The 27,838-nt window shown below is 42.0% G+C and overlaps 2 protein-coding genes across 3 annotated transcripts in view; both read left to right on the top strand.

The window, feature by feature from the left end:
- Positions 1-1,634: 1,634 nt before the first annotated feature.
- cip2a (cellular inhibitor of PP2A) lies at positions 1,635-20,693 on the top strand. Of its 2 annotated transcripts, XM_030078728.1 has the most exons (22): positions 1,635-2,089; positions 2,202-2,320; positions 4,006-4,153; positions 5,686-5,798; positions 6,774-6,868; positions 6,966-7,062; positions 7,831-7,953; positions 8,168-8,313; positions 8,712-8,787; positions 11,159-11,389; positions 12,448-12,610; positions 12,900-13,047; positions 13,666-13,765; positions 14,013-14,131; positions 14,648-14,828; positions 16,008-16,082; positions 16,270-16,380; positions 17,854-18,050; positions 18,494-18,607; positions 18,839-18,921; positions 19,308-19,447; positions 20,339-20,693. In XM_030078728.1, exons 2-22 carry the CDS (start codon positions 2,219-2,221, stop codon positions 20,483-20,485), a joined length of 2,709 nt encoding a protein of 902 aa, XP_029934588.1. In that variant the 5' UTR covers positions 1,635-2,089; positions 2,202-2,218; the 3' UTR covers positions 20,486-20,693. The 2 variants fall into 2 exon arrangements, with proteins under 2 accessions (XP_029934588.1, XP_029934587.1); XM_030078727.1 differs by having other exon boundaries at positions 1,635-2,320.
- Positions 20,694-23,210: 2,517 nt separating this feature from the next.
- chrnd (cholinergic receptor, nicotinic, delta (muscle)) overlaps positions 23,211-27,838 on the top strand; it is a 9,831-nt gene continuing 5,203 nt past the window's right edge. Inside the window, exons 1-6 of the mRNA XM_030079924.1 lie at positions 23,211-23,262; positions 24,181-24,332; positions 25,253-25,297; positions 25,447-25,556; positions 26,303-26,458; positions 27,727-27,836. Coding sequence (XP_029935784.1) covers positions 23,211-23,262; positions 24,181-24,332; positions 25,253-25,297; positions 25,447-25,556; positions 26,303-26,458; positions 27,727-27,836 — 625 coding nt within the window. The remainder of the gene's footprint in view (positions 23,263-24,180; positions 24,333-25,252; positions 25,298-25,446; positions 25,557-26,302; positions 26,459-27,726; positions 27,837-27,838) is intronic.

Here is a 27,838-nt window from a genome sequence, read left to right as displayed (position 1 = left end):
CGCCTGATGATAAAGATTCAACTGTCAAGAATTTAGTTTGGTTAGTTTTTCTTGTAAACAATAAACAAAAAAATATAATTTGTATTTGTTTGTATCTGTCTAATGCAGCCACACCTTTTGAAACAGAAAGATTTTTCCACAAATATTTCATGATTTGTGAGATTGTGTAAAATTTTAAGGGTGTCCGAAAACTTTTTTCCACCGCTGTATATGTGTTTCTCATTGCTGATGTGGTATTGATCATGGAAGTATTATGTCGCATTACTGATAAAACTGTACAACAACAATTATACTGAAGCAGTTCCCCACAGTGAAATCAAAATATAGGTTTAACAATAAATTGAGCACAAATTAAATGCATTAAAAAATTAACAAATTAAAAATAAGCAAATTAATGGATTAATAACCTTACCACACTATTAGATTTAAATGAAAATAGCCTACATTTTTTTGTGTGTGTTTCGGCTTAATAAATTGAAAATAAACTCTGATGAATGGTGCATCCCATATAGCAAATTTGAATATAGTTTCTTTAAATATAAATAATGACTATAAAACCAGTGTTCAACAGATGGGATGACATAGGTAATCTTTCTGTGTGTTGGATTTTTTTTCCTAGGATGGCAAAGTTATCTTTTACAATTTGAGTGGTCATTTTGACTTATCGGTTAAGGTTTTGGTTACAGTCGGGGTTAACTGTAGGTTATGGTTAGCGTTAGGCATAAACTGGTCATGACTCGGGTTAGGGAAAGGCTGCAGAGATTAAATCTAGCCCTGCGTTCCAATACCCATACTACCATACTATTTAGTAGGGAAAAAAAGAATTAGTATGTCCCAATACATACTAAACTACATACTTTTTAAGGGCAGCTGCAGTACATACTAAAAGTAAAAAGTATAAGTATGCGATTTGGAACGCAGGGTTGGTCAATACGGTCATCAGGGTTGCCAAGTCCGCGTTTTTTCCGCCAAATTGGGCTACTTTTTAAGTGTTGCCGCGGGTAACAAAGTTTGTCCGCGGGTTGGGCTTGGGCAGACCTGTGGCATACAGATGATGAATAATGCCTATGAATAAAGATTCATATTTTGAATGACTAATGAAACCTGCTGCCACGAGTTTGAGCCCAGCAGAGAGATGCTGGCCTTGTTCAATACAGTTCTGTATGACAGGGACCAGGGCGAGGGATCTCAACATGTCTAAAAAGAAACTGGACAACGCTGTAAATAGTTCAAGTTCATGGAGTTTTTTCCCGTTCTTTTTTATGTTGGAGACAGCCAGAAGTTTAACAGGTGAGCTGAAATGATTTTCAATTGCCTTTGCCTGGGAAATTGCCTTTAATGTTTATGATGTTATTTTATAGATATTATAGTGCATTTTGCAATTATAGCAATGCTGTTGGACTTTAAAAGCAACATATATGGATTTTTATGGGCATATTTTGAGTTCTGGTATTGGGCTGATTTTTGGGCCGTTTTTATACCCGGCTGGGCGGGTTTTGGGCTGGTTTTGAGATGCTGTTTGGCTGCTTTTGTCTCACAGATCTGGCAACCCTGACGGTCACGCCTTCGCCATCCTAGGGACGTTCCTGTCAGTCTCGCGCGATCTTCCGTGACTTTTTCCAAGATGTGTAAACGGGTGGAGATGGGGGTACCCAGTTTGAGTTGACTCGAGTTATCAAATATATACAAAGAAAAACGATTATATTTATTTTTTTTAGGTCAATAAACAATTAAATTTCATAATTATTTTTTGTGTGCTCGATAACTATAACATTTAGTTTTGTCAGTTGAAGTTTAGTCCCGCGGTCCCCCCCGCCGTGGTTTGGTTCGTTCCGGCGACGTTCGAAGTTGGAAGCGGGAGGAAGCAGCTGTCGTGTCGGTGATGATGTCTGTCTAATACCCGGTGTCATCGGCAGTGTACGTTAGTGTAAAACAACTCTGTAACATTCAAATAGATCAATATTTCATTTTAGTGATATCGAAATACATTAACAGCCGTTTAAACGTTTCATACAAGGCGTAAGTCATGAAGCGGAGCCGCTGTCTGGATCGTTACTAAGCAACGCTAGCCTGTTTGCTAGCTCGCGACGTGAGTGTGTGTTAGCCACAACTTTTTGGCAAGAGCGGCGGTGTAAAAACACGTCTAATTTGATATTTAAATACCGTGCTGCCTTTTTTTTTTTTTTTGGTGGCGTAATTAGAATAGTGTTTGTATAGGATGGACGTGACTACGAGTTTGAAGTCTCTGCTGCTAGCTATCCAGCAGTACAGGGGCAACAAGACAGCCCAGAACACCGTGCAGCTGCAGAGACAGGTGGAGGTGAGCTGCAGCACCTTGTTTATTATTTATTAGTCCAGTCATTTTAGGCCAAAACTGGGGTCAACCTAGGACAAACTGCAAGAGAAGCAAACTCAACTGATTTTGTATCCTCAGTTTGTCCTGAGTGAGGGGAAAAAAAGTCCCAAGAAATCCCATTGGTGGAAAGTTTTGAAAATCACCTATTTAGGACCGCATATTACCAAAAAACACTGTTTTTAACACACAGGGGAAAGGGGTTCAACATTTATTTTCAGGTATCACTATAAAAATTCACAAGTTGATTACACACACAAAGACAAGAAAAAAAGTCAATTACAAGTTCTTTGAATTATTCTGTTTTCACATGCATATCACACATTATCTGATTTGATATGCGCTAATAAGGAATATAAGGAATAAATGCCAGAACAGATATTTAAACAGTGAATTAAAAGGTTACTACACTACTCACAAAAAGTTAGGGATATTCGGCTTTCGGGTGAAATTTCAGGATGAACCTAAAATGCATTATAACCTTTACAGGTGAACTTAATGTGACCTTCTGTAAACTTTTGAATGCACATGTCCAACTGTTCAATGTTTCAGTACTTTTTGCACAAGTTGCTGTTCTCTAACAAGGAGTTTAACGGCAAAATTCACATCAAGTGTTTGATGCTCCAGCTCATCGAGGTCGTATCATTACGGAACGGCTGCTGGAGACTGGGGTACCTCAAATGGAGTGGCCTGCACTTTCTCCAGACCTGAATCCCATAGAAAACCTATGGGATCAGCTGAGTCGCCGTGTAGAGGCTCGGAGCACTGTACCCCAGAACCTCAATGTCCTGAGGGCCGCCCTTCAAGAAGAGTGGGATGCCATGCCTCAGCAGACAATAAGTCGACTTGTGAACAGCATGAGACGTCGTTGTCAAGCTGTAATTGATGCTCAAGGGCACATGACAAGTTATTGACACTGACATTTTTTGTTGTGGTATATCCACCACTGTTGTTGGCTTTTGTTTCAAGAAATTGTTTGAGATGAGGAAATCACAAGTGCATGCTTCTACTTAAATGCCCTACTTTCATGATATAATATCACTGTAGCGTGAACTTTTTACATTTTCCGTAAATTTCACCCAAAAGCCAAATATCCCTAACTTTTTGTGAGTAGTGTATATATATAGTAACCTTGAATTAAAAGGTTACTATATAACAGTGAATTAAAAGGTTACTATATATATAGTAACCTTTTAATTCACTGTTTAAATATCTGTTCTGGCTTTTATTCCTTATATTCCTTATTAGGGCATATCAAATCAGATAATGTGTGATATGCATGTGTAAACAGAATAATTCAAAGAACTTGTAATTGGCTTTTTTTCTTGTCTTTGTGTGTGTAATCAACTTGTGAATTTTTATAGTGATATCTGAAAGTAATATTTTGAACCCCTTTCCCCTGTGTGTTAAAAACAGTGTTTTTTGGTAATATGTGGTCATATATAGGTGATTTTCAAAACTTTCCACCAATGGGATTTCCTGGGACTTTTTTTCCCTCACTCAGGACAAACTGAGGATACAAAATCAGTTGAGTTTGCTTCTCTTGTAATTTGTCCTAGGTTTTTTCATAAAATGACTGGACTATATTGTTATCTCACCATCCACCTTGCCAGCTCCCCTCAGTCTAATGTGGCGTGTGTGTTTATTTCCAGGAGGTGTCGGGTCTGAAGTGTGACCAGCTGTTGTCTTCGGGTCAGGTGCTGCCCTCTGAGTGTGTGAGCGGGCTGGTGGAGCTGGCCGGGGACCCGAACAGCATCCCTGCCCTCACAAGCACCATCATCTCTCTGCTGGCACAGCTGGGTAGGCTGCACTGTGTGTTGTCAGGCTGTAATCAGGCTGCAAGACTTCTTCATCAGGGCTGGGACGATATGCTTATCTACTGTCTCGATATTAACACAATGCTTGGCTACCGATTCAATATGTATTGTGATTCTTGCAGTTCTGTGTGTGTTGCGATTTGATATTACAGTTTATCGTGATTTTTGTTTTTTGAATTCTCCTCTAGTTTGTGATTGTAAAGTTTCACGAGTGCTGTGGTTCTCCTTAAAGTCACAGTAGGTCATTTTATACAGTGATGTCAAGTTTAAAAAAAAAAAAAAAAAAAAAAGCTCTGGCTACTATGGGGGCTAACGTCATCACATATGAATTAAATGTGGCTCAATGAATCCAAAAGAGTCTCAGCTTTCCAGTCACAGCCAATTGATGCACTTCCAAGACTGTTTAGGCCCCAGTCTGCACAAAACACCATTTTACAACAGGCCACAAGAACACATGTGGACTGCAGGGTTTGTGGCCCAAACTGCATGGGATTAGCAGAAGGTGGGCATGTTTGCAAAGGGGAGAGCCGTGGCTGCCCAGAGAACCCATTTTCATTCAGAGGTCAGAGGTCAAGGGACCCCGCTGGAAATGACAGTTTTCACCTCACCAAAGTCTCCTTGATGACAACCTTGCTCACTTTAAATTGATTAGTAATCGATAGAATTGCAATACTTAAGTGGATCTTTTTTTCCTCCCCTTCCCACTGCTATTCATCCACTGGTTGCAGTGGGCTGCCTTGGAGCCTGCCCAATCACTTTACTTCTCTCATCAGCTTTAGCAATTGTTATAAAACTAAAATAAAAGTAGTTAGTTTACCTGCCAGACTGGCTGGTGGAATAGATAGATGTTAAAGAAATTCCACAAACAACTGCAAGGCCAAGAACAAACATTTTGTTGGAAACTGACCCAATATTGTCACAATATCGATATCAAGGTGTTTGGTCAAAAATATTGTATCTTTCAGTTTGTCCAAATCACCCAGTCTATGGTGAAGTTAGAACAGTGGTCTGTTTTTGAGGGATTATTTTCTGGAGGAGACTTGTATTTTTGTGACTGACACAGAGAGCACAGAGAACATAATACAGTGTTAATGTGAAAACGCTCAACTCAGCACAATGAAATCATGAGAAAGCACTTTAATCAAACCAAATCAAGACTTTATTTATACTGTAATGGAGTATTTCACCCTGTAGAAGGTTTTCAATACCGTACAAGACTGAATAGCAGCAAGTAACTTCTGCAGGAGAACAAGCCCTGATATTTCCAACTATGCCAAACTGTGTGCAGACACCAGAAGAAGAATGAAGAGCAGATGGAGAACCTAGACGATTAACTTATTGTCCTTTAATCAGTAAGCAAAAAAAAACTAGAGGGAAACACCTGAGAGAAAGTGGTCCGGACTTGATTCCTGGCGCGTGGCTGCATTCATGCATTTCCAGAGGCAGGAAACTGTCTTGTCAACTGCCTTTGAGCAGGAGTCTTAGTTTGTCCTGTGTGTGTGCTCTCTGATCCAGCCTGTAATGATGAGAGCCGGGAGATGCTCCACAGCAGCTACAACCTCACCAGCACCCTGGCCTCCATAATCCACTGCCACAGTGCCACACCTGGAGAGCCGCTGGTACTGCAGGTAAGTGTTGTAGAACAACAACAGCTGCAGCTGAACAAGGTCATGCTCAAAGGCAAGTTTAAAGAGCTATAAAATGGAAAATCCAGGGAACAGAATGTGCAGTGCCTGTCTCTCAAAGCTGCACAGAGGCTTTTAATGATATTTAACCCTTTGGCACATAGTGGTCACTACAGTGGACAGCTGAGAGCCATTTTCTCCTAAATGCAATGGTTTCTATGGTGGAATTGCATATCAGCTGCTCCCCTACATTGAGGTTTATACAGAGACTGTCAATTCTTGTTGCTGAAAACATATTAATACTAGTATCATGATATGGTAATACCAGTCCTGTATGGAGACTCACAAAAGTGTTCATGCCCTAAGAAGAGTAAAAACACATAAGAAAAAAATCTTGACTCAGGCTTTCATAATTCATGCATCAAAGGGTTAATACAATGTTCCAGTCCTTGAGAAAATGCACATCCAGGTCTAAGCCTGCAGGCGTCCCCTTATACACACTGGGACCCACAAATTGTCAAATAGTTCCCCGGTTTGTTGAATAGCATGTTTGCCTGAAATACCCATCCCTTAATTCAATATGCAACACATTTTTAATGCAATATACAAGATTTTTAAGTGCAATAGCCAGTCTTTTTTATTGTATTTATTTTAGTTTCATATTTATTAGCTTGTTGTCTGTCTATAATTGTCTTTTTAATTGCACTGATCAGGAGTAGCGCTCCTAATTTCGTTGTACTTGTATACGACAGTAAATGCTCTCTATTCAGTTCTATTCTGCTTAGAGTTTGCTTAAGGTCTTACTCATATTTTGCAAATGATGCATGCCTTATTTTTGCATAGAAATTAACATCACACTCTCCCAGCATGCACTGGGAATAGAGCAAACGCAGCCAGCACGTCTGTTTGTGTATGACAAGTTCAACTAATATTCTGACATAATGTTGAAGTGTGTGTGTGTGTGTGTGTTTGTCTCAGTGTCTACAGCTGCTGCAGAAACTGACGTACAACACGAGGACGTTCCACACCACAAACTACATCCACGAGCTTGTAGCGTTTCTTGTGACCAACATGTAAGCATCTCAGCTCCCACTAATCACATAATGACAGACGGAGGCCTGTCTTGTCAACATGCAGCTCATCATTTCGGTTTTGGGTCTCTCACCGCAGCCAGTCTCAGAATGATGACATCATCATGCCGTGCCTGGGCCTCATGGCCAACCTGTGTCGCTACAACCACTCAGTGCAGAGCCACATCAAGTCTCTGGTGAGATGCTTCAGTTTTCTGTGTGTGTGTGTCAGGCGATGTTTCTCCACGGTACTTTCATCAGTCTCAGGTTTACAAATACTGGAATAGTGCACTAACATTAAAAAAGTAAAACCAATATAAACACAGCCATCAGAGCAGTTTTTAAATCTGACAACACAAACAATGGATGGAAAACCTCAAAATTTAGGCACAACTTGCACTGTTTTACCCGCAAATGAAATTTTCAGAATAAAATAATGCCTCATAGTTGTGTATATAGTCCTTATAGTTGTGTCGGATAATCAGGCCAAATAATGCCTCGTCATCTGCAGGAGTAGAGAAGTAGCGGGCAGAGTGCGCTCTTAAAAAAAAAAAAAGTGCCACTTATAACACATCTGAATGTGTTTGCGGGTCAGTTCACTTTTTCGTAAATTCTCAACAGATTACTGTCATTGTGTAAAATTCCCATGAGCCACAGGTAAAAATCTCATGCACAAGATTTTTGAGACAATGACACAAATATAAATATAATACAATATAATGTAATGATATAAATACTATTTTAATGTTATAACAGCCATACTGATTAATTACAAAGGACCCAATTTATACATAAAGCAGAACTGGAGACTTAGGATGTTGTCTTTCAATGATGAATGTATTAAATATTTTGGATGAAACGTAAATTTTGCTACATTTGGCTTGTGACAAGTGCTAAACTATTCTGTGTGTGTGTGTGTGTGTGTGTGTGTGTGTGTGTGTGTGTGTGTGTGTGTGTTCTTTCAGGATAATGTTAAGCCATTCTACCGTACACTGATCAATTTCCTGGCCCACAACAGTCTGACTGTGGTCGTTTTCACCTTGTCCATCCTGGCTAGCCTCACACTCAACGAGAAGGTTGGAGAGAAGGTAAGCTGCACACACACACACACACACACACACACACACACACACCCCTACCATTTCTCTTCACAACGTCAGTTTCAGCACTGTTTAAAGCCTAATTTGGGTTTTACAGTTTGTAAATTCTTGTATTATTTAGTATTTTTCATATTTATTTTTTTTTTTTGGACATTCATTGGCCTTTGCTGTGTTCTTGTGTGTTTGTGTGTCTTCCTGTCAGCTGTTTGATGCAAAGAACATCCACCAGACTTTCCAGCTTGTTTTCAACATCATCGTCAATGGCGACGGCACTCTGACCAGGAAGTACTCTGTTGATCTTTTGGTTGACCTGCTGAAGAGCCCCAAGATAGCAGACTATCTCACCAGGTACACACACACACACACACGCGCATGCACATAATAACAGTAAACATGACTGTACGATTACAGCCTGTGAAAACAGTTTGTTTGTGGGCTGGGGTTCTGAAAGCTCACACATGTGGTCAGTACTTTTCCACTTGACTGTGTTTGTGGATACACACACCAGATGGTTTAGATGAATTCAATTAATGCATGCAATGCACTTCTCTCACTAGCTTGCTGCTCATCATTGACAGAAAAGATGTTATGTCTCTGTGGGGCCACCAAATTAACTCCATTCATTCAGTCTTTTTTTTATCATTGAAATTGCATCACTGAGAAAACAAACAAAACAAAGAAACAAAAAACTGAAAAAAGAAACAAAACCACAGAATGAAAGTTATGAAACCTTTTTCCTCACACAGGTATGAGCATTTCTCAGCGTGTGTGTCTCAAGTCTTGGGGCTCCTGCATTCAAAAGACCCAGACTCTGCAGCGAAGGTGAGACGGGAAACATAAAGATCGCAGCCATTAACTCACACCACAGTAAAGTCTGGGCATTGCATCAGCTCTCCATTCACACAGCATAAATACAATTGAAGTGTGAAGGAAATCATGTACATTGTCATTCTTAACAATCATCTGCTTATGTTTATCATTAAAATCATTTAACCACTTTTATTTCATATTCATGTATATGTTATGTTCACATTTTGTTAGGATAGCTTCTGCCAGTTTTTAGCTCTCTGTGTCTGAAACACTCCCAGGCTCCTCCGTCCTCACTACACTTTGTCTTGTCTTTGTTTTGTCTGAGGTTCTTGCATTAGGAAGAGAGTTGAAGTGATCTCTTTAACCCACTACACTCACCACTTTGTAGTTCATGACCCAATAAGGAGACAGGCAGGCCTTGTTTTTTGCCCAGCACCAGTCCTAACCATTCAGGATTTAACAAAGCCAAATGATACACGATATGTAGCCAGGAGGTACAAAGGAGGGAGACTTTCCCAACATTCTTTGAAGCAGCCAACACTAGCCAACACTTTGACATTGTTGGTGTACAGCTTTTTCTCCTGCTGCAATATTTAAGACAACCTCAGCTGTGCTCTTCTTTATTTAAAGGATTCTATGACAGAATCCAATCCACTTTATTTATATAGCACAATTTTAACAAACACAAGGTTTTCCAAAGTGCTGCACAGCAAGATAAAACACCACAAAATAGCACAATAAAAGCAGAATAAAAAGGTAAAAAACACAGTAGGATAACACGATAAAATAAGATAAGATCAATTAAAATAAAATCAGATAAAGTAAAATAATAATAATAATAATAATAATAATAATAATAATAATAATAATAAAATAAAACAAAATAGGATAGAATAATTAAAATATATAAAAATATTAAAATAAAATAATAAAATAAAATAAAATAATAATACAATTATAATTTTAATAGAATAAAATAATGTAAAATGCACTGCCCGCACAGCATAAAGACAGAAGCATCAGATGTGTCTATCAAACACATCTGGGTTTTTTATTTATATCTAAAAATATCAAGTGGTGCAACAGATCAGAGTGTCTCAGGTTTCTGCACCCACAGCTATTCTAGGTATTTTAGCTTGTGGTGCACAAACACTCAGAGCTCTGAACAAATAGAAACACCAGTGCAGGAAGAACAGACTTGTTCCACAATATAAGCAGCGGACCATTCAAAAGAGGCATCTTTAAGCAAAGATGCCTCTTTGCAAAGTAAGATGTTGCACCCTTACACACAGAGTGCAGGTTGCTGCTGATGCTTCACCTCTCCTGCCTGCAGTGTCACCACAATGAGGTCAAATGACCAGCACTGTGTGTATTTCATGTGCAGGGCCGGGTGATACAGTGGTGTGAAAAAGTGTTTGCCCCCTCCCTGTTTTCTTATCTTCTTATCTTTGTCTTATATTTAAATTTGTTTGATAATCTGAAACATTTAAGTGTGACAAACATGCAAAAAAATAAGATATCAGGGAGGGGGCAAACACTTTTTCACACCACTGTATGACAAGTCAGATACCATAAATACATAGTATTTAAATTAAAGATACGTATTGGTATCATATAAACCTAGATGACCTGAGGAATCTACAAGCATGTCATGCTGGGTAGTTGGCAAGGGGGAAAAATATCACTCCAAAGTTAGACAAAATTTTGGTGAATGAACAATTGGCATGACCATTTTCAAAGGGGTCCCCTGACCTCTGACCTCCAGATGTGTGAATGAAAATGGGTTCTCTGGGCAGCCACAGCAAAGGCAGCCGTTTGTAGACACGCCCACCTTCTGCTGATCCCATGCAGTTTGGGCCGCAAACCCTGCAGTCCAAGTGTGTTGCTTTGGCCTGTTGTAAAATGGTGTATTTGTGCATACCATAGCCCCAATAGCAGCCATTTAAATGTAGTGAGACCATTTTTGCAACTTCACATCAATGCATAAACATATTTGCAAAAATATAAACTTGGCATCCAAGTCTCATGATTGTGTCAAATCGAGAGACAAACACGTCCTAGCCCTAATATCAATATCGGTGCTTTCATGAAATATCTACACAGTGAGATTTTTGAGATTAGTAATGTTGATATGATGTCTGAGCAGATAGAGGCCAATAATATCAGCTGAAACAAACTAATAAAACTAAATAAACTGCATCCCTTTGCTGTCCTGCTGCCGTTAAAACCAGACTAAGACAACACCTGTGCCATATCACGATACTGCCATATCCAAAATCCCAGATGCTGTCAGGTCTCATCTCAAGATATTTATGTAATTGATGTATTAACCAGCCGTGTGTGTGTGTGTGTGTGTGTGTGTGTGTGTGTGTGTGGTTTGCAGGTGCTGGAGCTGCTCCTGGCTCTGTGCAGCATCTCGGGGCTGCGCTCTCTGCTGTGCGAGGTGGTTTTCCGGCCGGCGGGACTCAAACTGAGAGCTGGGGGTCGCAGGCAGGGAGCGGGCCTGGACAAGGCGGAGCCCGGGCTGGCTCTGGTGCAGTGGCTGAGCTCACCTGTGGAGGGCGCCGAGTCCTGCTCCCTCCAGGCCCTGCAGCTGCTGAGCGAGCTGCTGGAGGTATGGCAGCCTCACAGGGACATATCAGACACACCGAAGGACCTCTCATAGCAGGGTTTACTCAGCAGGGGTTTGCACTGATAGCTGCACACACAGAGGGACAGCGTGGCCTGATGGTCAGACCCGTATATAACTGAGAGGACACAGGTTTGATCCCAGGAGCCGCCTGTTGTCCTGCTAAGAAGTCTTTGAGCAGGATACTGAACAGCTGTCATTCTTAGTTACTCAGGGTGAAAGTGCTTGAAATGTAAAAATAAACAAATCCCTTAGTTTTAGGTCAGAAAGCACACAAGAAATAGAAGGAGGCAGCTGTGAAGTCAGTCGTCTAATTTCTAATTTGGGGCATTAATACATGATATCTTTGGAAACAATTAAAGTGAAATTTAAACAAGGATTAAACATATAAATTATATCTGTATTTGATCTATTTATTGATTTATTTTTATTTATTTACCTTTTTCTGTACGAATACTGAGGTAAAATAATACATGTATATATGTACATTTTAAATTGCCCTATTCTAAATTTTTTTAAGTTACTATATTCACACTGACATGGAACAGCATCACAAAAAAAGGAAAGCATCAACATTAGACATGGCTATAATACATGATCAACAAGGAAATACAGGGAAATACAGTTCAGTTTAACAAATATAATAAATTATAACCAAATGTGGTGATGCACAGTTGAAATTTAAATTGGAAAGCACTTGACCAGTTCAGTTTTCCCATATTAGATTTTCATTAGTGTGTGTTGAGTCTGACTGATGTGGCAGCTTAAGTGTGTGTGTGTGTGTGTGTGTGTGTGTGTGTGTGTGTGTGTGTCTGCTCTGTGGTGACTTGGCTGCAGACTCTATCTCTCTCTCTCTGCTGTTTTACCACAGATTGTCAAACTGTCTTCTTCATGCCTGTACTCCTCATCCTCTCTCTCTCTCTCTCTCTTTCTTTCTGTGTGTGTGTGTGTGTGTGTGTGTGTGTGTGTGTGTGTGTGTGTGTGTGTGTGTGTGTGTGTGTGTGTGTGTGTGTGTGTGTGTGTGTGTGTGTGTGTGTGTGTAGGAGGCGTTGGGAGCAGACAGTGTGTCGGCGTCAGTGTTGAGCTTTGTAGAAATGTTGCTCCCGGTCCTGTTGGGGCTGCTGAAGGGCCTCAATCCTGCACAGGGAGAGGCTCAGCTGAGGAAACACTGCCTTCGTGTCACAAATGTGACCAATCTGCTGCTGGATATCCTTCACCTCAGTGTGTGTATGTGTGTGTGTGTGTGTGTGTGTGTGTGTGTGTGTGTGTGTGTGTGTGTTTCAATCTGAACTGTTTTTCAACCATTGGTCCAGGAAAAAAACGTCATGTTATATTTACACATAGATCATGGAAATCCAACATTTTATTCAGGAAATTTTACATTTGACAGAATAGGAGTCCAGATGTGTGTTTGTGTGTGTCTGTGCGTGTGTGTGTGTGTGTGTGTGTGTGTGTGTGTGTCTGTGTGTGTGTGTTGAAGCCTTAACTCTCCCACTCCTGTGCTCTGAGGACTCGGCCAGGCAGCTGGTGTCTCTCCAGGTGAGCGCTAAGCTCTGCCTCTCACAGGTCGAATCCCTCCTCTCCTGTTGTCATAGCAACAACCCCCTCAGCTGCCCGCCTCCTGGCTCCGACACCGACCTCAGGTGAGCGAGTTCCTCCGGCTGCCAGTCCAAGAGCAGAGGCCCACAGACTTTAAAGTTTTGTTTATGTTGATGATTGTTGTGATCAAGGTTTTATAAAACAAATGAACACCTCGTTCTGATTGGCTGAATCTGCTCAGCAGTCAGTTTAACCTAAATATCAATGAACTATTTGGAAATCACTACTTGTGTAACTTAGTGGTCATTGTTTAGCCACTGCTCACAATCTGTATTGCTTGGTGGAAGAACAACATTAAATTCTCATTATATTATAATATTTCGATAACTGTATTAATTTAGGATAATGTAGGAAAATAACTGAACATTTGAGTTGTGCCCTTTTCAATACATGTTGTTTTATTAATTAAATCATTAACATTCACTTGATACTGGGCTATACTGCGTAAAATGGGCAGGTCTCCTCCTCCTTTTTGTGTGATTGGCCAAGTCATATTTCCATGTTGTAAACTCTACGTGCTCGGCTTTGTCAGAGTGTCAACATGTCATATATTTGATCGTTAATCATCTTGGAAACTAATATCGGAGTGTGTGACTCTACACTGTAATTGCAAGTCCGTCGTGCAGAGGCTCAGAATTTGAAGTTGTGTGTTTGTGTTTCAGCCAGGTGTGTGCCGAGGCTGTGCTGAAGACTCTGGAGCTGATGAGTAAGCTGAGACAGCAGGTGAAGGACATGGAGACCAGCTTCTACAAGATCCTGCAGGTGCACACGCAAGAACACACACACTCACACACACTCAGAGGGAGGTAAACTGTGTGTGTAACGTTTTTCTGTTGCTAGCCGCTCATATGATCTTTCTCTCTTTTACGTCCTCAGTTTTTCTCCCTGATGATCTTTGTTTTTCTCCTCCACTAACTAATTTCTCTCCCTCCCTCTCTCTCTCTCTCTCTCTCTCTCTCTCTCTCTCTCTCTCTCTCTCTCTCTCTCTCTCTCTCTCTCTCTCTCTCAGGACCAGAGGATGGTGACTCCCTTCTCTCTGGCCCTGACGTCCCATTGCAGAGAGCGAGTTCAGACCGGCCTGGCGTTGCTGTTTGAAGCCACGCCCCTCCCAGACTTCCCCTCGCTGATGTGAGTGATGCACGAACGCCTGGTGCTTATTCGGCTGCAGAAAAATGCATTTACATCTCTGTGGAGTTTTCTTGATGCTCTTTGACAAACAGTGATACAGTGACTCTAGAAATGACCGCCAGCCACTTTTGAGTGTGTGTTGTGGCTGGTGGGCTTTGACTCCGACCAGCTGCTTTGACAGGTAACTGCCCATATCAGGTCAACAGCAGTGAAAGTGGGATTTTTTTTCAGTTAATTGATCAATAAAGTGTATAAAGTTTTCTTAGTGATTTCTTCAAACAGATATTAACAAAGACAAGGAAAACAATTTTAGCATCTTGGTGATCTTAGTGAAGTTGGAATCAGACAGTTTGGTGTTTTTACTTCAGAAATTACCGATATGAAACAATTATCAGTCAATTATCAAAATTAGAATTGATTAATTTTTCTGTAGACTGAATAATTGACTGATCGTTTCAGCACCAGCAGTTTCCCTTCTGTCCGTCCGTCGAGCTGTAACAAGTCTTTCTGTTGAAGTCTAGGGGAAAGTATAGCTGCCAACAACGCCTATCGGCAGAGGGAGGCTGAGCTGTCTGTGAAGCGCGTCGCAGTGCAGGACGTCCCGACCGCCAGGACCAATATCAGCACACTGGACTCCTCCACTGCTTCCAGCAGGAGCGTTCATAATCTAATTGAAAAACTACAGACCGGCTTGGAGGTGTGTGTGTGTGTGTTTGAAATAGGGATGTGATGATATTAGCAGCTTAGTGCAAATGATGGGTTAGATAAGCAGGTTGGTTCTTGGTGTCATTTCTTTTTCTTAGCTCTTCGGTGAGAAGAATCGATGTAACGTTTCATTGATTAAAACGTTTTATTTCTGGTGTGTGGGCGTCTGTCCTGACACTTTGTACTTTCAGTTCCTTGTCATGCTGACGTTCTTAGAAATTCACCCTTGGTCCCCTTTATAGGTACATCTGCCGAAATGCCCAGAATGTAAATTGTTCAAGATCAGCAGTGTCAAGTGGTGTTGGTGTTTTTTGTTTTGTAAAGAGTCGACAGAAAAATGTGTCAGAAACAGAGTGGAGGCGCCGGACTGGAACATTTTGTTATGCGCCAACAACTCAGCACAAACTACAAGTGTAATCTGACACACCAAACCAGCTTGATGTGTCTGTTTGAAGACGAGTAAAACCTCTGCTCTCTGAAACCAAAGTGTCCAATAACCACATTTTAGGCAGAGACACTCGTATACAAGACTTATTTACACTTTGTAATAAGTGATGCAGATGTTTATGCAGGTAATTAAACCTGCAGCATACAAATAGATACATTGACAAAAACGTTGCATTGCATCTTAACCACAGCTTTTTCTTTTAAAAGGCCTGCAAGGTAAAATGTTTGCACCTGACAAGTTTCGGCTACCTTGCCTCTGCAGCCGTCATCAAATCCATCCCATCCCATCCCATCACTTCAGGTGGGATGGCAAAACCCATATAACACATCACAGAAGACGTCACACCAACATCACGTGACACCTCTGATGAAGGCTGCAGAGGCAAGGTAGCCAAAACTTGTCAGGTACAAACATTTTACCTTAGAAGCCTTTTAAAAGAAAAAGCTGTGGTTAACATTCATCTGTAGGCCGAATGAACCTTTTTAATATAGTTGCATTACATCGTCTAATCGAATCTGTAAAACATGTCACACAACACAAAATGAATGGACAGTGTAAGTGTGGGCAAGTCCAGGCTCCAGTGCTTCAGATCTGTAGTGTGCAGTCTCTCTCACAGTGAGACCTTATGAAACATTATGAGCATCACTATATGGTTCCAGTGTGCTCAGGTCTGAAAAATCCAGCGTTAATATGTGTATCTCTGGTTCCCTGTGTTGTTTGCAGCTGCAGGAACAGGTGGAAGACCTGAGAGTGTCTGAGATCATCGACGTGTATGAACAGAAGCTGTCAGCTTTAGCGGTGAGTTTATCGAACAAAACGCCGAGAGTGGTTTAGTGTCTGGTAAAGTCTCTCACACACTGTCATGTGGCGCTCTTCGTTTAGACTTGTTGTAGTGACAGTGACGGCTGTGTGTGTCTCACGGCTGTTTTAAAGCGACGGTCCGGATGAACTTTGACCGGCCTTCTCTCTTTGTGTCCTCTGTCAGTCGAAGGAGAGTCGTCTGCAGGATTTGTTGGAGGCCAAGGCTCTGGCTCTCTCTCAGGCCGACCGCCTCATTGCTCAGTATCGCTTCCAGAGAGCGCAGGCTGAAGCTGAGGTAACACACACACACACACACACACACACACACACACTGCTGCAGCTCACACGGCACTATAACGAAATGTATTATTTTACTGTTATTCTGGCAGAGGTTGTGTTAATGACTATCACTCATAATTACTCTGTGATTTGGAGAACAAATGCACAGTGTGAAGTGAAATGAAATAAAACGTCTCAAAATCGTTGAATTCTGCAGTTTTTATACGTGGCAACACTAACTATTTGTAATTATAATGACACATTTCATTTATAAAAGACTTTTTATCACAGCGCTGTATTTCTGCTTTGGTGTGTTCATCAGGTTGGTCAGGGATGAGACATTTCACTCGTGTACGCCTGTGAAATATGTCTCAGTAAATTAAATGTTTTTTTTGTTTACAAATCATGTCTGCTCTGTTTTGATCAGATTTTAAAGAGTAACTCACACTTCAACACCTTCTTTAGGTAGTAAGACTGTGTTCAGTCATGTAAAATTATGAAATACAGCAGTGCCAGCCGCATTGTCAACTTCAAAACGTTTTAATTGGCGCTGTGTTTCTCCCACTAAACCTCAGGCTCAGTTCGCCCTCCAGTGGTCAGAATGTGCAGCTGCTTGTGTGTTCACTTGATGCAGCTCTGTTAAAGGACAGCTGTCCTAAAACACTTGGCTTTGAAAAAAACAAAAAAAACAAACAAAAAAAAACAGTTCCCATTGCCAGTGCAGATGCAGATTTAAGGCTCTTCATCCCAGCCTTAAAACGCGTCTCTGCTCTCTTGCTATTCGTGCCCACCTTGTTGCACATTTCAAAATAAATTTCTTTTCCATCAGTAAAAATGAGGAGATGCTGTATTATTGTAACAAATAACTTTGATCACTAATGTTCACAATTTCAATCTACATTTTCTCACAGCTCTCCTGACTCTGCTGGGATGGAACGATAGTCTGTTCAGGTCGATACCAAGTACATTTAATGTCTTTCCACCTGTGGCATCTGATACGAATAACGATATGAATTTTGTAGGAATCAGAATGCAAATGCAGGTGAAAGGCTTTTCAGGCATGCCTGTTTGAAGGTAAACGGTCTTCTAAGTGAAAAAGGCCATGTCAGGTTTATCAAGCTGTAAATTTGACAGTTGTATGAATGACACACGTCTAGAAAACCAGTTAAAAAATGATTTGATGCTCACCTCAAAATACCGGTAGCAAAAATACTTAACAGACGTTCACTGATGGTGTGCTGTTAGTATGGGTTTTTTTTGCTTTAATAACTTAATAACGCAGTGTTTCAGATGAAAACACATGTTCCTTTAGACCACTGAGCCTGCAGGTTCGATCTGCACTGTTTAGTAATTCTGGAATAGGACATCTAAACCATCTAAACCCTGTGGCTGCTCTGAATGTGGAGCTAATCTGAAAACCAGCCGCAGCGTTAAAGCCCTCCAGCGCCGGTTGTTGACCTTCCTGCTCGGTCTGCGTCTCCCTCCTCAGGCCCGTAAGCTGGGCGGCCTGCTGAAGGAGGCGGAGCGGCGGCGGGAGGAGCTGCAGGGCGAGCTGGGGAGCCAGGTGCTGGAGGTGGAGCGCTCCAAGGCCGACATGGAGGAGCTGCTGCAGCACAACGCCAGGCTGCAGCAGGACTCGCAGGAGCACCAGGCGCTGAAAGGAGCCTACAACTCCTTGCTCAACAGGTCAGAGGCAGCGGCCGCCAGGTCGGCAACATGCCCCGCCCACTTTGAAACTTCACCACCCATTTAAAAAGACAGGAATCAAATAGAATTAATCCACTGCAGATAGATATGTTTATAGACAACATGAGTTATGGATATGAGACAAGGCCATTTAACTTTGCTCTTCACTCAGTTCGATATTCTAGCATTTTTTAAATCTTTGACAATTACAGCTGGGATTTTTTTCATCATGTCGTTAATTTGCATACATAACTGAAGATTTAAAGTTACAGAGGGAAAAGAATTTTGTTTCTCTTGACTGATTGTTATTGAAAATATGGGGCGTTCTGGAAATGGAACAGTTTTAATATATGAATGATTTATTTATGTTAATAATAATTATTATGCATTAATGATAATGATCTGGATATTAATTTTATGAATTGGCCTGTTTTCCTGTGCAGGTTTAATGAGAGCGAGCGTCTGCTGAAGGAGCTGCAGGCGGCTCACATCGCCCTGACCAAGCAGAACGACACCCTGAGGAAGAGCCACGAAGCGCTACGACTGCAGCACGACAAGTGAGACACACACACACACACACACACACACACACACACACACACACACAACCACATGTTCTTGGCAGGACATGTTTGGCTGAATGCGAAACATAGAATGAGCTCATATTTCTAGTTTCCCTCATTTTCAGTCTTTTGTTCTTTCCGTCTCTTTCCTTCTCACTTTTTCTTCTACTTCTTTCTCTTCTCTTTCTCTCTCTCTGTCTCTCTCTCCCTCTCTCTCTCTCTCAGGACGGTGTTGGCGCTGGAGGACAGGGAGGAGAAGATCACGTCGCTTCACTCAGAGCTGCAGCAGAGAGACGCTGACATCACAGGTCGGTCTGATGTCAGCGTTAGCTCGCTCTTTCGTTCATCCTTCATACTGAGTTTCCCCTCGAGGATCAATAAAGTATTTCTGATTCTGATTCTTATTGTCTCAAACTGGCTCCACAGAAACAGAAATTCTGTGTTAGATTGATGTTTTGGTGTATTTGTTTATGTACACAATATTGCAGAAACAATCACAGGTTTGCTTCCAGTGAAGAATTTTGGGGGGGAAAACTGATGGAAATGCATTTTGTTGAGTAAATGACACAGAAGCCCAATCAGTGGTTCAGTCAAAAAAATGTTGAAAAGTAGCTTTGGACTTTTTAAAAATTTTATATATGAAATAAATGTGCAGTGAAACCTGTGAGCAGGTTTGATGAATGCCTCCTCTCAGGTCTGCGTGTGGAGCTGCAGGCGGAGGAGCAGCGGACGAAGGAGAAGGATCAGGAGAGGAGGGAGCTGGAGGAGACGGTGGACGTCCTGAGGAAGGAGCTCAACAAGACGGAGCAGGCCAGGAAGGACGCCAGCATCAGGGTGAGGAGGGAGGCCTCCTGGGGCCCTCAAGTCTATGATGAAAATTCACACATTTAGCGCACAGTTTGAGGACTACATGGACCGTTTGAATTCACATTTAAGAGATTAGTCTGATTTCTCAGATAGTGGCCGCCCCTCCACTTGGTTTTGTTCTGGTCTGTTTCTTATCATTTGACTTTAAACACACCGACCGATTACCATCAGGCCTTTTCCAGCAGTGGAAAACATAACAGCTCCCTGTGGGGGAAAATTAGGCTGCATACCCACAGCATTTTTATGTGAATATGTTAAAAAAATAGTATGAAGGCATGGTCTGGTTTTATTAAAAAAAAAAAAAAAAAAAAAAAAAGTTACCAAAAAGGGGATCTAAATAGACTCAGTGATCTAAAACGAGCTCCTAAATAGCTCCCTGATTACCGACCACTGGTTTTTTTTACTTGACACTTCACATATTTCACATTGACTTATAATGGAGGGTCCAATGGGCCAATATCTCTGGAACCAAACGTCCTTTAGTGTCCGTCTTCACCCCAGGTCTGTACAGTCTTCCATTCCATAGATAGAAATATATTTTCTACTGTACATGGAGGGGGGGCTCAGACCTCCCAAAGCATGCCTGCTTACACTCCACATAAACTGCCCACAGCGCGATGAAACACCATTGCAGTTTGTTCAGTGGATGCAGTGCACTGGGATACCGTCCCATGGGTGTACAGGTGTAAATGAGCTCTCCCTGCAGTGCGACCTGCCCCAACAGCTTCCCATCACAGGAAGTGTGTAAAATAAGAAGGAGTGAGACAGGCACCCGGGGTTGTAACGGGGCCCTGAACCTCACCGGGCCGAGCCCCGAGCCTCGCTGGGTGTTTCCTCACCGCTCTGTCCCGTCCGCAGGCCTCGTCTCTGGAGCTGCAGAAGGGCCAGATGGAGGCCAAGCTGAGGCAGAAGGAGGAGGAGCTGAACAAACACTCGGCCATGATCGCCATGATCCACAGCCTGAGCAGCGGCAAGCTGAAGAGCGACGTCAACCTGTCGCTCTGACCACCAAACACAGACTTCTGATCGTTATTTTAACCAGTCAAATAAACCTAAGTGCAGTGTAGGATTTTAAATATGAATCTATTGTCTCCTTATGAATTACTCCTTTTTAATGTCATGCTGGACTTGTGTTTTAATATTAATACGAATATTTGTATTTTTTATGTGTCTGTCTTTATTGTTTGGTAATAAATGATGAACATGTGTTGGTACTGAGTTTTCAGTGTGTATGTCTGTGATAGGTTATAGGTTATAGGGTTACATCCTCACTGCAGCATCACCAGTAAATACAAGTAAAAAAAAAAAATCAAGGTAATCAATGGATTTAAAGTCCCAAAAAATCAACATGCACCTGTGGAAGCTGTTCAGGTGTTTGTTCTCACGCCTTATTTGTGCTTTTGTTATTTTTTGGGACTCTTAACTCTGTTGATGAGCCAAACAAATTCCTCTTTTACGAGCTTTTACTGGCAGCGCCGTCTCCTACTTGGGATCTCTTTATTTCCCCCCCTGAGCCCCATCAGAATTTTTCTCATGCTGCTGTTTTTCCACTGAAAACAAACGTGGGCCTTCAGGGAATTCCACAGAGCCGACCACATTACAGGAATTCGCCGCACTTTGTGATGTCATACAATAATTGTATTCGTTTGTGGTTTTATGAAATTGGCCCGTTCACAACCAGAAGAAAAGCTGTCGGTCCCTGAAGCAGCCGGACTTGGTGATGGAAAGTCCTGAGGGTCGAAGCTGAACAGAACCGTCGCTGAATCTGTGCTTCTGCCTCTCCGATTCCCACAAAGTCAAAGAAAAAAGTTCAGAGGAGTTGAAATCACAAATATGCAAATTTTAGCTCACAGATTACTCAAACATTTTTTTCTGTGGGATAAATAAAAACAAAGCAAAAGGCATTTTTTTTTATACTAATATAGGTACTATTCCCCTTACTGGACTTAAATTATATCTCAGTTTATGACTACGTTCCTGTAATTTGTAGTTTTGCTGTCACTTTTATATCATAGCTGACACATACACTACTCACAAAAAGTTAGGGATATTTGGCTTTTGGGTGAAATTTATGGAAAATGTAAAAAGTTCACGCTGCAGTGATATTATATCATGAAAGTAGGGCATTTAAGTAGAAGCATGCACTGGTGATTTCCTCATCTCAAACAATTTCTTGAAACAAAAGCCAACAACAGTGGTGGGTATACCACAACAAAAAATGTCAGTGTCAATAACTTGTCATGTGCCCTTGAGCATCAATTACAGCTTGACAACGACGTCTCATGCTGTTCACAAGTCGACTTATTGTCTGCTGAGGCATGGCATCCCACTCTTCTTGAAGGGCGGCCCTCAGGACATTGAGGTTCTGGGGTACAGAGCTCCGAGCCTCTACACGGCGACTCAGCTGATCCCATAGGTTTCTATGGGATTCAGGTCTGGAGAAAGTGCAGGCCACTCCATTTGAGGTACCCCAGTCTCCAGCAGCCGTTCCCTAATGATACGACCTCGATGAGCTGGAGCATCAAACACCTGATGTGAATTTTGCCGTTAAACTCCTTGTTAGAGAACAGCAACTTGTGCAAAAAGTACTGAAACATTGAACAGTTGGACATGTGCATTCAAAAGTTTACAGAAGGTCACATTAAGTTCACCTGTAAAGGTTATAATGCATTTTAGGTTCATCCTGAAATTTCACCCGAAAGCCGAATATCCCTAACTTTTTGTGAGTAGTGTATGTCAACAGACTGACAGTAGTCTGTTGGTTCATCAGTACTGGTGTGTTTGTTGGCTGATATAAAAGCCATAAAATCACTTCATATAATAATATTAATATAAAATCATCACTAAATAGTGTGTCCAGCAGAGTCTGCTGTTTACAAAACTGAGTGTGTGGCAGAGAGCTGGCAGAGCTGCTGTGCATTGTCATAACATTTTTTTTTTTTTTTTTTTTTTTTGGCATTAGATTCATTTATTTATTTATATTTTAGTGATTATTTTGGGGGGCAGAAAGAGAAGACAACACAGCAACATGTTAGAGCTGAACCCAGGGACCAGGGGACCAAAGATGTAAATTTGCATTCTTGCTATCGTGCGTTTCTCACTGATGTTCATGAATGTGCTCAGTGCCCATCCAATAAACAAATAAAAGTAAAATAAAATAAAAATAAACCCAGGCTGCTGCGGCTCAGTCTCACTTTGGGTTTGGTTTTTAGTTCCCCTCCTTCACGCGTAATTTCATTTTCTAATTTTTATCACGTCCTATAATTTCAAAAAGTGCAGCTAAACAAACACATCAAGAAGTTTAGTGTTTAAATATAAAATATCAAGCACATCATCTGCACATATCTTCATCATAATTTCTGGATTATAGCAGATTTGATGTTTCCTCCCAGGTTTTATTGATGTTTGTGAGGTTTTGTGTCACTGCTCAGAGTTAAAACGTCTGCGGTGATTTTCTGTGACGACAAATCCCACAACAGGGCCTCAAATCGCTTCATGATGGTCTTCCGGTGTGTGTGTGTGTGTGTGTGTGTGTGTGTGTGTGTGCTGCAGGCCTGCGGTGTGTGTGTGTGTGTGTGTTCTATTTTCTCCCTGCTCTGTTGCTGCAGCTGCTGCCGCCACTCAGCAGCGAGGCGAGAAGGTCGGCCAGGACTCCCGACCATGCTTCAGAAACACTCCACCAGCACACACACACACACACACAGCACACACACACACACAGGACACAGACATGAAGATCCAGCTCCTGGGCTCCGTGCTTCTGCTCACACTCCTCTCCTCTGGTGAGCTTCTGAAAACTTTCTACTTTCGGACGGTGAACTTTTCTTGTTTTTCTGTCTTTAATCTGTGTGTTGTAATGGTAAACCCCTCAAAACCCTGTCCAAACATCACGTGTCTCATCAGTTAAATCAAATATTACTTATCAAACACTTCTGATTGTGTTAATTAGGGCTGATGTTGGGTTTTGAAAGCCGATTGTGTTGTTTTCGTATCGAGGCCGCGAGGAAAGCTGGTGTTTTGTGTCCTGGTCAAAGCTACGGCTGGACAATATGGCTGAAACCAGTACCCTGATGCGTTTGAGGACCTTCTTTTTCCAATATCAATATCAATATGTGTGACAGTGTAACCCATGTGTGCAGAAATCACATGTTAAAAAATCAGACTGAATGATCCTCCCATTGAACCGGATGGGAGACAAATGACCCTGAAACAAATCAAATGATTGTCCTCAAAATGTTTCATGTCTCGTTTGTCGGTGTGTTTAAAGGGAGTTATCACTGAGCTATGACCAGCATGCCTGTGTGTGTGTGTGTGTGTGTGTGTGTGTATGTTTGAGTTCAGTCTCCAGAGTGGGTTTGCTGGTCTCAGTTGAGTTTTTCTTGTTTGAAAATGTTCAGTCTGAGTTGAGTTGTTCTTGGTGTCGGTGTGAGTGTGAGTTAGTGGTTTTATTCTAATCTGGCTTCCGTTTTGTCAGATTAGCCAGTGACTCCCAGTCATGGCGACGTCCCGGTCTCAATAAACATCAGCACCAACGCAAACTCACACACACATCTGACCAAACTGACCAGCAGCAACACTAAACACACTTTCTTTTCCGTTAGTTAAATATTTTTTCACACCTAGTTTTAGTTTTTAGTTGAGTTTTAGCTATATAATAACCTTGGTGTGTGTGTGTGTGTGTGTGTGTGTGTGTGTGTGTGTGTCAGGGTGCTGGGGCAGGAACGAGGAGGAGCGTCTCATCAACTACCTGTTTAAAGAGCGAGGATACAACAAGGAGCTGCGGCCCGTCGAGAGGCAGCAGGACGCCGTCGACGTTTACCTCGCCCTCACCCTCTCCAACCTCATCTCTCTGGTACGCTGTGTGTGTGTGTGTGTGTGTGTGTGTGTGTGTGTGTGTGTGTGTGATGAGGACGCACCGGGAGATGCACTGGCTGAGGGATTCAGATTTTGTCATGCTGAGTGTTTCACCAGCAGCTGTAAACAGAGAGAAGAGCACGAATCAGGAGAAAATGGAGTTTAACCGGTTTCGGAGATTTTAGCCAAACGCTGCACAAAATCCTACAAACATATGAAATAATAAGATGCACAAAATCCCAAACATGAGCTGCTGAATTTTGGGGAAATGTGTCTGAAAAGAGGCTCAAGACAGGAAGATCCTCTCTGATGTGAAGCTTCAGCTGTAAAACAAAACAAAACAAAATGATGGTGTCTTGGCTTTGAATATTTCACTCAATATCAGTGTGACGGGGAAAATAAAATGAGTTACATAGCCAGGGGAGGAGGCATGATATTCTGAGAACAAACCCTCAGAATTTCAGAGATTAAAGTTGTAGATGTATGAGAAAAAGAATCACAAGTTAGTGTTGTGTTCTTCTGAATCGGCCCAAGTCCAGATGCTGATGAGAAGGTTGTGATTCTGGATTTCCTTGTTCCTGAATCCCACTGCAGAGTAGAATTTGATGCGGTGATTAGCTGCAGGCCTGAGACATGGCGAGCAGCAGCGAAGAGTCATTTTTCCAAGTTTATACTCATAAATCTGTGACTTTATAATCTCAGAATTTTCAAGTTTTTTTCTTATTTTTTCTCATTTTGCTGCTGGAATATGACTTCCCTCCCCTGGCTCCAGAATTTTTCTTTGTCCCTCCAGTATTCCTAACACGCCCACATAGTACCTACAATATGGGAATTTAAAAAAAAAAAAAAAAAAATCTTTTTAAGGGTAAATTTAAAGGAAAATCACTGACTGTTTGATTCTCTCTTGTGCGTCTGCAGAAAGAGGCGGACGAGACGCTGCTGACCAACGTGTGGATCGATCATGTGAGCAAACAGCCGTCAGCTCCTCTCTCACTCTTTATGGACAGCTTCTTCACATGCTATACATGCTCTCTCTGTGTGTGTGTGTGTGTGTGTGTGTGTGTGTGTGTGTGTGTGTGTGTGTGTGTGTGTGTGTGTGTGTGTGTGTGCAGACATGGAGTGACTACAGGCTGCAGTGGAATGCGTCCGACTTCGACGGCATTGAGATGCTGCGTCTGCCGTCCAGCATGGTGTGGCTGCCCGAGATCGTCCTGGAGAACAAGTGAGATTTAAATAATAATAATAATAATAATAATAATAATAATAATAAAAACATCCCGTCTCCACGTCCTGTCTCCCTCTGACATCATCACTCTGACCTCGCGGCCTGGGAGCAAACCATAAACCATAATCATAAAGATTATTTTACATGATTTTAAAGCTGAATGACGCTGAATGGGGATATTTGATTTAATACATTACTTTACGTTTTGCCTATTTCCATTTTCACCATTTTAATTCTAGTTGATTCTCCACCTTGTTTTAGTGTTTCTAATGTATTCCATGTATGTAAAACTGAACATTATTCAATAACTTTATTAACAACAACAGCAGTGCAGCTAACTAGGACTAACTTGGCTCACATCTAATCAGCTTCTATAAGTGTGAGCCTGATTTAGCCTCCAGTGATTTTTAATGATTTTAACAGCGCGCCGATGATTTTAGTTCATTTCACGTGCGCAACCGTCACGATGGAGGTTTTAGTAAAGTTACACAAACAAACCCTTCTGCTGACGCGGTGACATCAGTGAGGCCGCAGCTGTTGCCATGGCAATGTGAACCACCTGGAAAAACGTTGATTTGCCGTGAAACAACGTCCCACGCTGGTTCAGGCTGTGAACACGTGTGATCTTAGCCTAACATATACAGTGGTGGCAGCTCATTGTCAAACTGCTGTATGGCAGTGTGTGTGTGTGTGTGTGTGTGTGTGTGTGTCCGCAGGCCGTAACGTTCCCCTCTGTCCCTCAGTAACGACGCCCAGTTCCAGGTGGCGTACTACAGCAACGTGCTGGTGGATCCCACCGGCCTGTGCTACTGGCTCCCCCCCGCCATCTTCCGCTCCTCGTGCTCCATCAACGTCAACTTCTTCCCCTTCGACTGGCAGAACTGCACGCTCAAATTCACGTAAGACGGGGGATCGGCGGTGTAGTCTAATTTATTCTAGTGGGTATACGCGCACATGCATGCGCACACACATGCACGCGCGCGCTTTCAGAAACGTTAACGTTAGCTCCAGCTGTAGTGTCTGAAGTGGCAGTATTCACAGGACAAGCAGCAGGCTTATTGAAACACTGAAATAGTGTCATTTGGTTTTGCTTTCTTTTCATTTCATTTCTCCACTGACTAGCGTTGGACCGTTTGAGGTTGTTGACTCGTGCCCCTCTTCAAGCCATACACCTTTTTCCCACCATACAACTTCACTGCTTCCTTAGTTTACATAGGATTCACGTCACGCCTGACGGAAGTCCCTATGGTCAAAAAGAGCCCGCTTCGTAACACAGAGAAGGCGACTTTATGAACGGGAAAGTGAACGTTTTGTCAAAAAAACATACTGATACGTATCTCTGCGCATTTTTAAGTGGTTATACGGACATTCGGGACCTTTTCTAGTGGGTATACGGCGTATACCTGCGTATCATGTAGACTACACCACTGGGCTTACCTGAGGCTCCTTAAAGGAACACGACAACATTTTGAGCAAAATCCCCTTTTACCGACTTCCCCAGACCGAGACCAGATGTTGGACACCGTTTTCTCCTTTGGACGTCCAGTGGTTCACTTCCTTTGGGTAGCATTTTGTGTTAGCTTAGCATAAAGACTTGAAGTCTATGGGAGCCGTTAGCCTGGCTCTGTTAAAGTGAAAAAATAAATCTTACAGCGACTCTGAGCCTGTCGTATTAACAGTTTATCATGTTGGTTTGAAATACATGACTTGGAATAAATTAAAAAATAATAATAATAAAAAAAAAACACAAACAAGAAGTTAATTTGTGCCGGATCTATACCTTCAGCAATGCACCAATCACTGCTCTTGGCGGAGGGATACATGTGTTCAGCCATCTGACTTCTCCTGAAGCCACTCTCATTCTTTAAAAAAAAAAAAAATGAATCAGACAGCCTTAGAGCTGCTGGAAGGTTTGTTTTTTCACGTTGACAGAGCCAGGCTAACGACTCCCATTGACTTCAAGTCTTTATGCTAAGCTAACACAAAAATGCTACCCACAGGAGCTGAACCACTGAGCGTGCAGAGGTGAGAATATTAATCTGAGGAAGTCGGGAAATTGGGATTTTTGCCCTAAAACGTCGCAGGATTCCTTAACGGCGCCACTTTCATGAGATCCGTCCTGGACGACCCGGCTGACTTAAACTGCATTTCCCATGTTGCTTTGCAGCTCTCTGACCTACAACGCCAAGGAGATCAGGATGCTGCTGAAGGAGGAGTACGACGAGAACCAAAAGTACACGGTGGAGTGGATCATCATCGACCCCGCCAGCTGGACGGGT

This window comes from Myripristis murdjan, chromosome 20 (assembly GCF_902150065.1).
Source record: "Myripristis murdjan chromosome 20, fMyrMur1.1, whole genome shotgun sequence".
NCBI classification, from domain to species: domain Eukaryota; kingdom Metazoa; phylum Chordata; class Actinopteri; order Holocentriformes; family Holocentridae; genus Myripristis; species Myripristis murdjan.
This window is presented reverse-complemented; position numbering and strand designations above follow the sequence as displayed.